The sequence below is a fragment of the Plectrocnemia conspersa genome, unplaced genomic scaffold (genome assembly GCF_051122295.1).
Source record: "Plectrocnemia conspersa isolate PC_06_02 unplaced genomic scaffold, ASM5112229v1 ptg000001l, whole genome shotgun sequence".
In the NCBI taxonomy this organism is placed as follows: domain Eukaryota; kingdom Metazoa; phylum Arthropoda; class Insecta; order Trichoptera; family Polycentropodidae; genus Plectrocnemia; species Plectrocnemia conspersa.
Genome location: NW_028277165.1, coordinates 22,043,500 through 22,056,665, shown reverse-complemented (window position 1 = coordinate 22,056,665; position 13,166 = coordinate 22,043,500). Strand labels below are relative to the sequence as shown.

The following is a 13,166-nucleotide window of genomic DNA, read 5'->3' as shown; positions in this document are numbered from 1 at the left end:
AATTAATATATTATATTATATATAACGACCTTTCAAATCGGTCATCACAGAAAGTTCATGGACCACGAATAATATTTGCAATGAATGAACAAACGTATCATTTGCATGTTATATAAAAATCTGGTTTTTCAACTCTTGTTATCATATAAATTAAAAAAAAAACCTGTGTAAAAATATAGACATAAAATGTATCTAATATTAATCACTATCAAGTTGTCATATCTTTGGATTTTCTTGCTTACTATTTTTCTATAATACTTAGTAATTATTGTTTACTGTTAGACAACAACTTTATTGTAGATGCAATTAACTTTATCTAATGTCAACGAGACGCGTATTATGAATACTATGAGTATCTTCAATAAAATGTGGTTTACCCGGTTACTTACTGGAGATTCTAAAATTGAAAATATTGTTTATAAAGAGGCATATATCAAGCATTCCTTGATGTGCGCATTAATGTGATTAATCAACACCAATAAAGTATTTTCTTGAGGAAAATAAATTTTCCAATATCCAATATTAATGAATTTATGAATGCAATGAAGGAAATAACAATGCTAATTATAGATCACGTTTACAGTATCATAAGCACGTGTTTTTTTCAAGTCAAGAATACTATATTTACCTGATTACTTGATGCCATTAGGGGTTTTCCAGTCACCGAATATGTTTATTGATTAACATATCTGTTTACACATATTATATTTGTTATACACTAATAAATATATTGGAAATTTAGATTACAAACCTCTAATCTGAATGCGTAACGCATCTACATAAGTTGTGTCACATATTTGCATAAATACATGCGCATTGTTAATCGTACAACTCAACAAAGGATCGTCGAACCTTTGGGTTTTGAGGAATCCCCGGAATCGCCTATGTCTTGCTAACTTTTCCCCAGGTAAGAGGAAAATGTTATTGATGCAAGTAAATCAAATATCTTCCTGGATAAATGCTGTAAAACTTGTTTAACTGCCTACGTCACAAGCCACAAGCACGTGGTGCATAATATCCAATTATGGAAGAGTACATGAGATACAAGCGGGATTCCCGCATGAAAGTTGCAAGATGGCCGTTTTGTAATGACGTTAATCGATAGCACCAATGTTAAATACCGGTTCGTCGACCTCAGAGTATAAAGAAAAAAACTGCAATTCAGAAAGCTCTTTTTAAGCATAAGGAAAGTCGATGAAAAATTAAATGATTGCTGCTTGTAATATCACCTTTGATGTGCCTTTCATTTTTTGTTAAATTTATCTTTGTTCGAAACTTGCGATGGGCGCGTTAGATTTTTAGATATAAAGTTTTTAATTAATTGTGCAATTATAAGTATTACTCTTAGTCGTCTAGAAGATCTGCTTGACCTATTGAATTCATGCGACTACGTAGCTGGACCAGGTCTGACGTGAAAGCTGTTTCAGTCGATACTCAGTGTTCGGTTGAAATTTCGTTTCGTCGTTTATTCAGAAGCGAAGTGGTACAAAACTTCTGACTGATGGAAGTGTCACTATTTAATATAAATGAACGTAGTACGTCGTGTTCGCTCTTATATACTCTCTTATATATAAGTTAGGGAGGTCTTTTGTGCTTCCTATTCTCGACCGTTTGGCTAATGTGATGATACAGAGCGGAAACAGACTATTTGTTACCGTTTCTAAATATGTAATTAGAATACCCCATGCTATGATTTAAAAATCTGTATGTATGGCAATGATATGATGTAATTTGACTTTGTATTTTGACACCGAAAAGTTAAAAGTTAATTTCTGATCCGCTTAAATATACGATCAGTACGCGCTTTTAATTTTAAAGTATTTTAAATTCAAGTTCTTGTGACTAATTTCATATCAACCTCAGGGTAGTAAGTAGGATTCTCAATCGTAGTTTTTAACTATTCGAATATTGAATAAAAAATGGATGACGTATTCGAGTATTCGAATATATCCATATTTTTTAATTATTTTTAGATATTAATTTATTTATTTATTGAGTAATAATAAATATTTTAATAAATCATTTATTAGTTTCATAATCGTTTTATAAAATATGCTATGCGAATTACTGATTAGTGAGGGTGTCAAAATTGATTATTACATACTTTTAAATCAGGGACGTCAAATCATCAGAATTAAGATTAACTGAAATTAAATTAATTCAGAAAAATTTATGGAAAATTTTAAATATATAATTTTATAGAATTTATTGTATATACAATTGCTAATAACAAATTGTATATACATAAAGATCGAATCTGTATCGGCTTTGTTTTGTGTGGATTTGCATATAAATGAAATAATTAATCGCGATCGAATTATTAAACTGCTTGAAATAAAATCTTTGTTTCTTAAAATAACAAATACAAAAATGTATCACAAGCTACATAAAAATGTTCAACGCACTATTTTGTTTCGTTCTACGAACGAATTCTATGAATTTCGGTCATAGAAGATACGGCCGATAAACATTCTATTCACAAATGTTTTTCGAAGGCGTGAAAGCATTTTTTTGTTGAGAATAAGCATTTCGAAACAAGATAGTATTCATATAGTTCAAAATTGGGGGAATAATTGGAATAACCGAATATTTAATTAAGAACCCAAGTAGTTGGTTAATATTGAAAAAAAAATAGATTTTATTGTGTATGAGACTACAGCGTCGATTCACATATTATAGCTAAGATGGGAATGAAATTTCAGCACATTAATAAAATAGTCACGCATTGAAGATTTCAATATTAAAACGTGATTACATATATTATTATATCGCATAAATATGGTAATGAAAATATTTCTAAGACTAAAAATAAAATAAAATCATAAATTTATTTACATAAAATGTATTGTTAATTCATATTTTTATATATATCAACGAGAGCTTAAACTGACATCAGTGATTCATGGGTTTTGACAAAATAACACATATTTCTTAAGATTTTAATTAAATTCGTATCATTCATATTAAAATTACTCGTAAACATCAGGTAAATATGTTTCCTTAATTTAATTCAACATTAATATATAGAAAAATTCGCATTACACAGAATCTTTAGATCTTCTTAGAATTGCAACATTTAATAGTTGTGAAATATATATCCTCAAACCAAAATGTTGTAAGAATTCATTCATAACTGTGAAAATATTTCCTTAAACGTTTTGAGTTATATATAATGCTATTTTATAATTAATTGTATTCTAAAAAATGTACCTCATGTTGTATGAATTTTTAATTATAAATTTTCATCATCTACTTGTACGTCAATCGTGAGAAGAGCGGTTATATTTTCAAATTAAAATATTTTCCTCAAACCTCATTCGCATTACAACCCATATTTATATAGTATATTAATGTGTAATTATTATTTAACATAAAATAACTAATGACGTGTAACATTTATAATTAACAACAATAAGAAACTATGCATAGTATTAAAAGTCAATCGCTTTCGTTTGAAAGAATATAATAAATAAACACAATATGCCAAGTTTATGAAATTGTGCGTGTATTTTAACCACTCGACAAATATTTCACTGCTCGGCTTAACGCGTCATACAATAATTTATCTTAAATTTGATTTTAATTATTTTTGTTTCATTTAAATATAAGCCTTATAATATAAAATATTTTATCGTTTGATTTTTTGACATTCTCATACATAACTAACTATATCGTTTATAGAAATATTAGCATATGCTTAACGAGACTATATATTTAATGAATATACAACGTTTTCTTTGGATTGCATAATAGTAAATCGGCGATGTAATATAATATTATAGCATTTAAGAACGTATGTTTTATTAAATGAAGTTGGTATATTACGCCATTTTGCAATGAAACATAATAATTCCGACCTAATTTGTTTTGCATTTGTACTACGCATTTTATCATAGCGTTTTATTCAAATTAACACTTAACATTATGTGGGGGGGGGGGGGGTGTTATTTAAGGAGCCAAATATTTTTAGTTACTTTTTTGCAAACTCAACATTTGACAAAAATTATGCATTAGAACAATGGTACGATAAACCATACTTTTGTGAAGAAAAACCCCTCCCCGCCTTATTTTTTATGTTTTTTAAAACAATATAATTCATCTAAAAGCGCATTCTCTGAAAATTATATTTATAGCTTTCATTCATCTGATTCGAGGAAGGGGTGCTTAGTTAGAAATTTGTTTTTCATGACGCAAATCCATAACGTTAAAAATCATTGCGAAAAACCGTACTAGCGCCAATAACCGGTATTTAAACATAAACATAGTATAAGCGTGAATCACGCGTCACGTCTACTACCTGCGTCTGATATTGCTTTTTATCCGACGACTGGTTTATCGGCACCTGGGGGAATCTCCGTTCGTCACTAGGTGTCCGTTTTATAAGCGAGAGGGAAAAAGTTCAGCGGTCAGTTCGGTTCCGTTCGCGATGAGAAACGCTCGCCATCGCGCTGGCAATTTAATCGTTAATTACTTATACACCTGAGTGACTAGAGTGCTGTGATAATGTAATTTTTTATTCGATTTAATAAATCCTCTTTTGTGAAATATGGATGATAAACGTAGTGTTAAGGCCGCATTTTGGCGTTTAAAAATAATTCACCATAGACAAACAAAGATCGTGTAAAAAATAAATTATACGATCGTGCAATATTCAATTTAATTATAGTTTTCAATGGATTATTTATTCTTGTTTATTTAAAATATAGTTTGTCTTCTTAATTTAAATCTATATTCATTGCATTTTTATTATTATCCAATTACAATTACATTGAATTAATTATTACTGGCGTTGGTTTACGACGATTATTGTTGCAATTTGGCCATAAAACAACAAATGCACTTATTATTTTTATTTTTCTACAGATTTAGTCAAATTGTGATAAATATACGTACAAATACTACGTATAATATAATAAATCTGTGATATATTGAAAAGTGATTGTGATATTAAAAAATTGTGATAATGAAGTTGAAGCAAAAGGAAGTCGTCGAGGAACAGTACTTGAAGTTTACGCAATTGGTGAGATTTTCATATAAATTAAATTAAATTCTCTTTTCCTTATACTTAAAAATAAAACGTATAACAAAATATATCAGAACATAGTGGTTTTTTCCTGTTAAGCGTTTTTATTGTTAGAGAGTAGCAACAAAGAGAGGAGCAACAAAGAAAAGCAATATTCAATAATAGGTCAATGGTATAAGTCGTTGATTAAGTTTCTACATTTTTATATTATTCCTCTTTGGGTGCCGCACATGTGTTTTTTTTATATGTATTTAATTTTTAAACTTGTTATGATAAAGATATACTTATTTTGTATTAAACGGATAAAATTTTCTTGAAGCATTTGCTCGCTTTTTACAAGCGTGAAGTTTCGAGATTAATAATATATGTATTTATTTGTTGTAAATCTTCCTTTGAAACATAACAGGCGCTAGCTCAATGCACAATGAGGTAAACACAATCAACTACTACTAAATAGGTAGTGAGACACCGATTTTTATTTTTATTATTCATCCGTGAAATTATAAAAATCAAAGAAAAACTAATTTTAAATAACTGATCGAAATTATAATTATATAATAAACTATTTCCGATCTCCCAGACACGATAAAAATTGAGTCCATATAGGATTTGAACCCATGTTTTTTAGGTATTAGTCACCGTACCACTGGTATATTGTGCTGATGTTAGAATCTGTATATATTAATATATATTTATTTAATTCAGGATATTTAAAACTTAAAACAAAAATTGATTGACAGAATGTTTTATAAAAAGTCGATCGTATCTACCTTTTAATATAAAAAAATAAAATAATGAATTTTGAGAAAAAGCGATAATAATCAAGTTATCCTTAAAATTGAATATCTCTTGTTTGCACGTTTGACTGATTTGTAATTTTTTCTGAATATGTATAATAATTTTAATTTAAAATGTGTATCTTATTCGTAATTCAAGGTCTTTGAGTTCAGTGGGGGAAAATCGTTGGTATTAGTCCTCGCAGATGTTTATAAAGTTTGTTCAATTACTGTAGTTGATTGTAATCATTTGTTAATTGTGGATATAAAAAACCCAATTAATTTACACCCTTAAATTTACATTAATAGTAATAATAATAATATAATACCTGTACTCTTTGTTGTAAATAATTTTAACTTTTATTTTTAATACATGTTATCTATATGTAATAAAAGTTTAGGTCAAGTTAGTGCATTCTTAATTATTTCTACATTATTTCGCTCTATCTAATCTTTACATTTACTAATGTTTGTAAAAATATATATTAAACCTTGAAGAGAACATTTTTGTTCTTCAAATTTCATAAAATATTTATGATAAAAAGTATTGTAATTTTTGGATTATAATAATTTATTTAAAAAAATATTTGTTTCAGTTCCGATACGCTACATGGCTGGAAGTATTGGCAACATGGTTTGGCATACTGATGAGCATAATAAGCGCATGGGGACTCCCTCTGGTCATCATAGTGTACGGAGAATTTACAAACTTGCTCGTCGAGCGAACAGCTGGATTAATTAAGACAACACCTACCACCCTTCTGTGCTACTTCGGTGGAGGTGAAGTAATGTAAGTCGAATTCAATTGTACAAACTTTACCGGAATCAATATTTCCTGTGATAATTAATTGATTTTTTCTTTATAGATTTAACGCTACTAAAGCACAAAGAGAAGACGCTTTAGCTGACGACGCTAAGGCATTCGGCCTTAGCAGTCTTGCCATAGCCGGCACCCAATTCGTGGCCGGCGTATTATGTGTTCATGCATTAAATTGGAGTGCCAATCGACAGGTTAATAGACTTTTAACTAAAAGCTTAAAATTCATTCATGTGTATTAATTCATGCTTGCTTTCGTTAGATCGCGAGGATCAGGCTACTGTTCCTAAAATCTGTCATCAGACAAGACATGGCTTGGTACGACACTCAGCAAAACTTGAACTTTGCTAGTAAAATAACTGAGTGAGTATATCTTTGTTGTAGTTTGAAGAAATGCATCTTAGAATATCCTAAATAATTTTGGTGATTTATAAATTTCAGCGACTTAAACAAACTCAACGAGGGTATAGGTGAGAAAATTGGAATGTTTACGTATTTGGTGTTCTCGTTTGTGTTCTCCGTGGCTGTGGCCTTCCTGCACGGTTGGAAGTTGACTTTGGTGGTGATGACATCTATGCCTGTGATCATAATATGTGCAGCTCTCGTTGCTAAGGTATTTATAGCTTTTTATCATAGTATCTATATCTTGATCATTAGTTTTTAATATATAATAAAAATCCATAATCTATAGCACAAAATTCAATTTTAAATGAAAATTGACGTTTCTTTAAAGCCATTGGTTGTTAATTAACTATGTATAATATTTTTTACAATTATTCAATAATAAGTAAATCTTTGTATTGATTCTAAGCATCACATATATTTTAATTAAAGTACAGTAGTAAAAAATATTGATTATTTAGGTGGTAAAATATTAATAAAATATTTTTATTATACAGGTACAATCTTCTTTGACAGTGAAAGAACTAAACAGTTACAGTTACGCTGGAAGTGCAGCCGAGGAAGTATTGAGTGGAATCAGAACCGTAATTGCGTTTGGCGGTGAAGATAAAGAAGTACAAAGGTTGAAATCTTATTAATCACTCTTTTTGAAAAGCATTTAGAGCCTTTTCTTTATATTAAAATTAAAATATTTTTAGATATGCCGAGCGGTTGAATCCGGCTAATAGTGCTGCGATCAGACGAGGAATGATCACTGGACTCGGAGGTGGCATTATGTGGCTGATCATGTACTGCTCGTTCGCTCTCGCATTTTGGTACGGCGTTAAATTGATACAAGAGGAAGAGTCTTTGCCAATCGGTGAAAAAAATTACACAGCTGGCGTTTTAGTCATCGTTAGTATAATATTTTTGAGAGCTTGCTTATATATTTATGTCTTACGTGGGGTCTAAAAGAAAACTTTAAATTTCAATAATAGGTACTTTGGGGTATCATCGGCGGTGCACAAAACTTAGGACTGACTTCGCCACATACTGAATCATTTGCAGCAGCGAGAGGCGCCGCATATTCCGTCTTCGACATAATAGCCCGTAAACCAATCATTGATAGCTTATCCGAAGAAGGAAAGAAACCTTCCGAGTTTGTTGGAGATATGAAGCTGAAGGACGTTCATTTCAAATATCCTTCACGGCCTGATGTTAAAGTATGTATAATATATAATTTTTTTTAGTATGTTACATATTTGCTTATCTAATATTGATGTATTATTTAAGGTTCTAACGGGATTGAACTTGGAGATCAAAGCGGGCGAGAAAGTAGCGTTAGTCGGAAGTTCAGGTTGCGGTAAATCTACGGTTTTGCAACTGATACAGAGGATGTACGATCCTCTTTCTGGAAAAGTTGAAGTTGACGGACGCTGCATCACATCTTTGAACGTTTCGTGGTTGAGATCAAACTTTGGTTGGTGCTCATTATTTTAATTTTATTCTAAGGTACTGATTATTGAATTCGGTGTGAATAAAGTATGATTTTTCTATTAGGTGTCGTCGGACAAGAGCCCGTGCTATTCAGTGGTACTATCAAAGAAAATATAGCTCGTGGTAAACCTGGCAGTAGCGATTATGAAATTGAAAGGGCTGCTATTGCTGCCAATTGTCACGATTTTATAACTAAGTTGCCATTTGTAAGTATTCAATTTATACTAAAAACGGCTAGAACAATATTTATATAAATATGTGGTTGTAGTTGGACAAGCAAAAATCTATTTGTTTTTTCACGAATATTGCTACAATAAAATAAATAATATATACTAATTATTTTAGGGATACAACACTATGATCGGTGAAAGGGGAGCTCAATTGTCTGGGGGACAAAAGCAGAGGATAGCCATCGCCAGATCGCTCGTTCGCAATCCAAAAGTACTCTTATTAGACGAAGCCACTTCTGCTTTAGACGCACAAGGCGAAAGAAAAGTTCAAGACGCTTTGGATAGAGCGAGTTATGGCCGCACAACTATTATGGTATCTCACAGGTATAATATAAATCGAAATAATTAAATAATCTTAAGAATGCGATGGGTAACTTTAACGTTGATTATTTTATAGACTGGCCACAGTTACCAACGCTTCTCGCATTGTTTACATCGATCAAGGTAAAGTTGTTGAGCAAGGAACGCACGAGGAACTAATCGCCGCTAAAGGATTCTACTGGAAACTGGTTCAAGCCGATGTTGACAATCAGAAGACCATTAAAACGGAAGAATCTGGTGATGAAATCGACGAGGATGAAAATGTCGGCGTGAGAGAGCTCAGATCGCCTGTCTTGCAACGCGTGCAAAGTTTACGTGGTTAGCATTTTTACTTTATATTATATATTAATTTATTTAATTTGGTATAAAATATTAAATTCATATAGACAATGTATTGAAAAACACCTCATATTAATGTATTATATTTTTAACAGAAAAAAACCCGGGAGATATTAGACGAAGAAGTCAAGAGAGTCTCAGACGAGTACAAAAACGTGCAAGTATCAGTTCCGTTCACAGTTACACGAGGACTTCCAGAATGGTTACGATCGAGAATGATATGCCCGAAGAAGATGAAGATGAACTAGAAAATGAGGTATTTTCATTGATTAATAGTTGTATTATATTATTAGGTGCATTCATTTAAACATAAGTGTATTACTATCACAGAAACTTGAAAAGTCAATCAGTACTTGGAGGCTATTGAAGTTGAATAAAAAAGAATGGGCGTATATATTGTTTGGTGCAATTTCTTCAGTCATAGTCGGAGGAGTACTTCCAGCTTTTGCGCTTCTCTTCTCCGAAGTCTATGGAGTAAGTATTAAGCTTTTATATATGAGTACAAGAGTGAATCAAATTTAAGGTTTTTATTTGACTCGCATATAGATTGTATATTAATTCATATTATATTTTTAGCTCTTATCCATGTCCGATCCTGAGGAAATTAAAGCTGGCACTGAATTCTATTGTGGTCTATTCGTTGTGGTCGGAATACTCTGCGGTCTCGGAACGTTCCTTCAAAGTTACTTATTCACAGTGGCCGGAGTGAGATTGACTCAGAGACTCAGAGTAAAAACTTTCGCCAACTTCCTCAGTCAAGAGATGGGCTGGTTCGACGATCAGAAGAACTCCGTCGGAGCTTTGTGTGCTCGTTTGAGCGGCGACGCGGCTGCTGTTCAAGGCGTAAATATTATTTTTTAAATAATGGTTCACTGTTTCAGAACAACTATGACACTAACGATAAGCATTTAATTATAATTTTTAAAATCATACATATTTATTTACAGGCTACCGGAATGAGAATCGGCACAATCTTACAAGGCATTTTCACGCTGATCATCGGTGTACTCATGGCATTGGCGTTCTCTTGGAAAATGACTCTCGTTTCACTAGTAACGATACCTATCGTCCTCGGTGGCATTTATTTTGAAGGTCGCATCATAAGAAACTCGCAACTCGCTGAGAGAAAAGCCATGGAAGGCGCGTCTAAGATTGCCACTGAAGCAATAATGAACATACGAACCGTACATAGCATGAGTATGTCAAAAAATAACAATCTATATGTCTATGTTTTTGGAATTCAATCTTAACTCTCACAAATTTATAGGTGCTGAAGAGCAATTTTTAGAGAAGTACAATCAAGAGTTACTCATAGCTCAAAAAGCCGGCGGTATGCGATCTAGACTACGAGGTGCCGTTTACAGTCTTGGCGTTACAGCGCCGTCTTTTGGTTACGGAATATCTCTATACTACGGCGGACTCTTGGTGGCTTATGAAGGACTTCATTATAAAAATGTCATTCTGTGAGTAAATACATTATTATAAAATATATCTCTCGAGAGGTTGTGTTATATCATTTTTTTAATTATAATAGCGTATCTGAGGCTTTGATATTCGGATCTTGGATGTTGGGTCAAGTGTTAGCTTTTGCTCCAAACTTTAATGCCGCTAAGATTTCCGGAGCAAGAATTTTGAGATTGTTGGAGAGGACTCCGTTGATCAAGAGCAACGATAAGATTCACGATGATCCTAACTGGGTGAGTAATATAAATAAATATTATATATGTGCCATTTAAAACATATATTGGTGGCTAAGTATTTTTAATATCAAATTTGTAGTCCAAATAGCCTTAAAGTTTACAGTATCTTATTTTTATATGATATTATTGTTTAACCTCATAACCGGGAATGACGCCTAAAGAAATTGAAATTATATTTTATAAATAACTGGTGTGACACAAAAAGTTGTCATTGAAGTGTTTTTAATGGGAAGGACGAATATTTTCGTATCAAGACAGTTCTGTGACGAATTTTATAGTCATCCACTCTGCGCTTTGTTTATTTTATGACGGATAAATTTTAATAATTTTAAATTTAAACTATTTTTAATCACGTAATAAGAAGTGTCCAGCTAAAAGATTAAGACATATCTTTGATAATTTATTATATAGTTATACAATATTTTATAATGTTTTATAGAAAGCAAACGGTGCCATAAATTACTCTGGAGTCGAATTTAGCTACCCGATTCGCAATGAAGTTAAAGTATTGAAAGGCTTAGAGTTGGACGTTCAACCAGGACAGACAGTCGCTCTAGTCGGGCATTCCGGTTGCGGAAAATCCACTGCTGTTCAGCTTTTGCAACGACTCTACCAACCCGATCGAGGCACTGTGGTAAGTTGATTAGAAAAAAATGTTTTGTTAAGATCTACAACTATGAAAACACTTATTTATATATTTCATTACAGTCAGTGGACGACTACGAAATCAGCACTAGTCTAACAATTCCGAGATTGCGAGCTCAATTCGGCTTAGTGTCTCAAGAGCCGACACTCTTCGACAAAACCATAGCTGAAAATATCGCATACGGAGATAACTCCAGAAGGGTCACGCGACAAGAGATCATTCAAGCGGCTATTAAGACAAATATACATGGATTCATAAGCGGATTGCCATTGGTGAGCATATTATATAATATTTCAATATTATCATTTACATATCATATTAAATATTTTGTGTGGTTTAAAATAGGGATATGATACACCATTGGGAGCGAAAGGTGCTCAATTATCCGGCGGACAAAAACAGAGAATCGCTATAGCGAGAGCCTTAGTTCGTAATCCTAGAATTTTGCTGCTGGACGAAGCGACTTCGGCGCTCGATACACAAAGTGAAAAGGTAAAATAAAATAGTTATATTATTATTGAATCGTATACTAATGATTTGTTATTTAAACGTAGACTGTTCAACAAGCGTTAGATAACGCCAAAGAAGGAAGGACATGCATCACTATAGCTCATAGACTTTCAACAATACAGAACGCTGACGTCATATGCGTCATTGACAAAGGTAACGTAGCTTCTATGGAATAATAATTTAATACGATTTTCCAAGTTATTCAACGTTCTTAATATTCACCAGGCAAAGTCGCCGAAAAGGGAACTCATCAAGAGTTGATGTCCAAGAAGGGTTTATACGCCGAATTATACGCCATGCAATCGTTGAGCATAGATAACAATATAGCGCAACAAAACGATACTCAAAAGTCCCAAGACGAACGTTAGGTTGAATAAAATTGAAATTAGGTAATTCATTAACTCAACTGTAATTTGTAAGTGTTATTGTTATATGTTTTTTTTATAACTACATAAATATATAAACGCGTCGACCGTTTATGTAATACGATTATATTTGTACAGTTGCATTTTAGTGCGTAATAAATTGCCAAAAAGAGTATTAAATTATTGTAATATCATCTTATAAGTTTGATTTAATTTAATTAAATAGCATTTAACAATTAATTAATTTTATTAATTATTCACTTTATATTGTATATAAACGTTTGAAAAATTCGCTCTCTGGTAGAGAAAATTATTATATTATGTTAGATTTACATATACATATATATATAAAATAATAATTAATTTATATGAATTTGTATGTTTATAAAACGTAGCATGCATTTCGCCATAACTTTTTTGTAATATATGATATAAAGTTACTACCGACACATTAGTCGAGTTATGACAAAGATCAAGATCTGACTAGTTATGATGGAATTTATTATAACCTCAAATAATTGGAAGCTCGAAGATCATGTGTTGCGGCTTTTTTGCACATGG

At 31.8% G+C, this 13,166-nt stretch overlaps 1 protein-coding gene across 2 annotated transcripts in view; it reads left to right on the top strand.

Moving 5' to 3' along the window:
* The window catches only part of LOC148239223 (multidrug resistance protein homolog 49-like), a 38,044-nt gene extending 25,199 nt beyond the window's left edge, over positions 1-12,845 (top strand). Inside the window, exons 1-24 of one of the 2 annotated variants that reach the window (XM_088195914.1) lie at positions 4,405-4,505; positions 4,864-5,020; positions 6,396-6,589; positions 6,666-6,810; positions 6,879-6,979; positions 7,058-7,229; positions 7,516-7,640; positions 7,717-7,912; positions 7,996-8,220; positions 8,291-8,477; positions 8,558-8,700; positions 8,840-9,048; positions 9,122-9,363; positions 9,480-9,640; positions 9,715-9,858; positions 9,961-10,227; positions 10,332-10,581; positions 10,652-10,847; positions 10,919-11,081; positions 11,524-11,718; positions 11,793-12,002; positions 12,076-12,222; positions 12,285-12,393; positions 12,466-12,845. In XM_088195914.1, coding sequence (XP_088052040.1) covers positions 4,964-5,020; positions 6,396-6,589; positions 6,666-6,810; positions 6,879-6,979; positions 7,058-7,229; positions 7,516-7,640; positions 7,717-7,912; positions 7,996-8,220; positions 8,291-8,477; positions 8,558-8,700; positions 8,840-9,048; positions 9,122-9,363; positions 9,480-9,640; positions 9,715-9,858; positions 9,961-10,227; positions 10,332-10,581; positions 10,652-10,847; positions 10,919-11,081; positions 11,524-11,718; positions 11,793-12,002; positions 12,076-12,222; positions 12,285-12,393; positions 12,466-12,608 — 3,981 coding nt within the window. In that variant the 5' untranslated portion in view covers positions 4,405-4,505; positions 4,864-4,963 and the 3' untranslated portion in view covers positions 12,609-12,845. Of the gene's footprint in view, positions 1-4,404; positions 4,506-4,863; positions 5,021-6,395; positions 6,590-6,665; positions 6,811-6,878; positions 6,980-7,057; positions 7,230-7,515; positions 7,641-7,716; positions 7,913-7,995; positions 8,221-8,290; positions 8,478-8,557; positions 8,701-8,839; positions 9,049-9,121; positions 9,364-9,479; positions 9,641-9,714; positions 9,859-9,960; positions 10,228-10,331; positions 10,582-10,651; positions 10,848-10,918; positions 11,082-11,523; positions 11,719-11,792; positions 12,003-12,075; positions 12,223-12,284; positions 12,394-12,465 lie in introns of those variants that run through there. The other variant, XM_088195907.1, reaches the window with a different exon arrangement.
* The last annotated feature ends 321 nt before the right edge of the window (positions 12,846-13,166 follow it).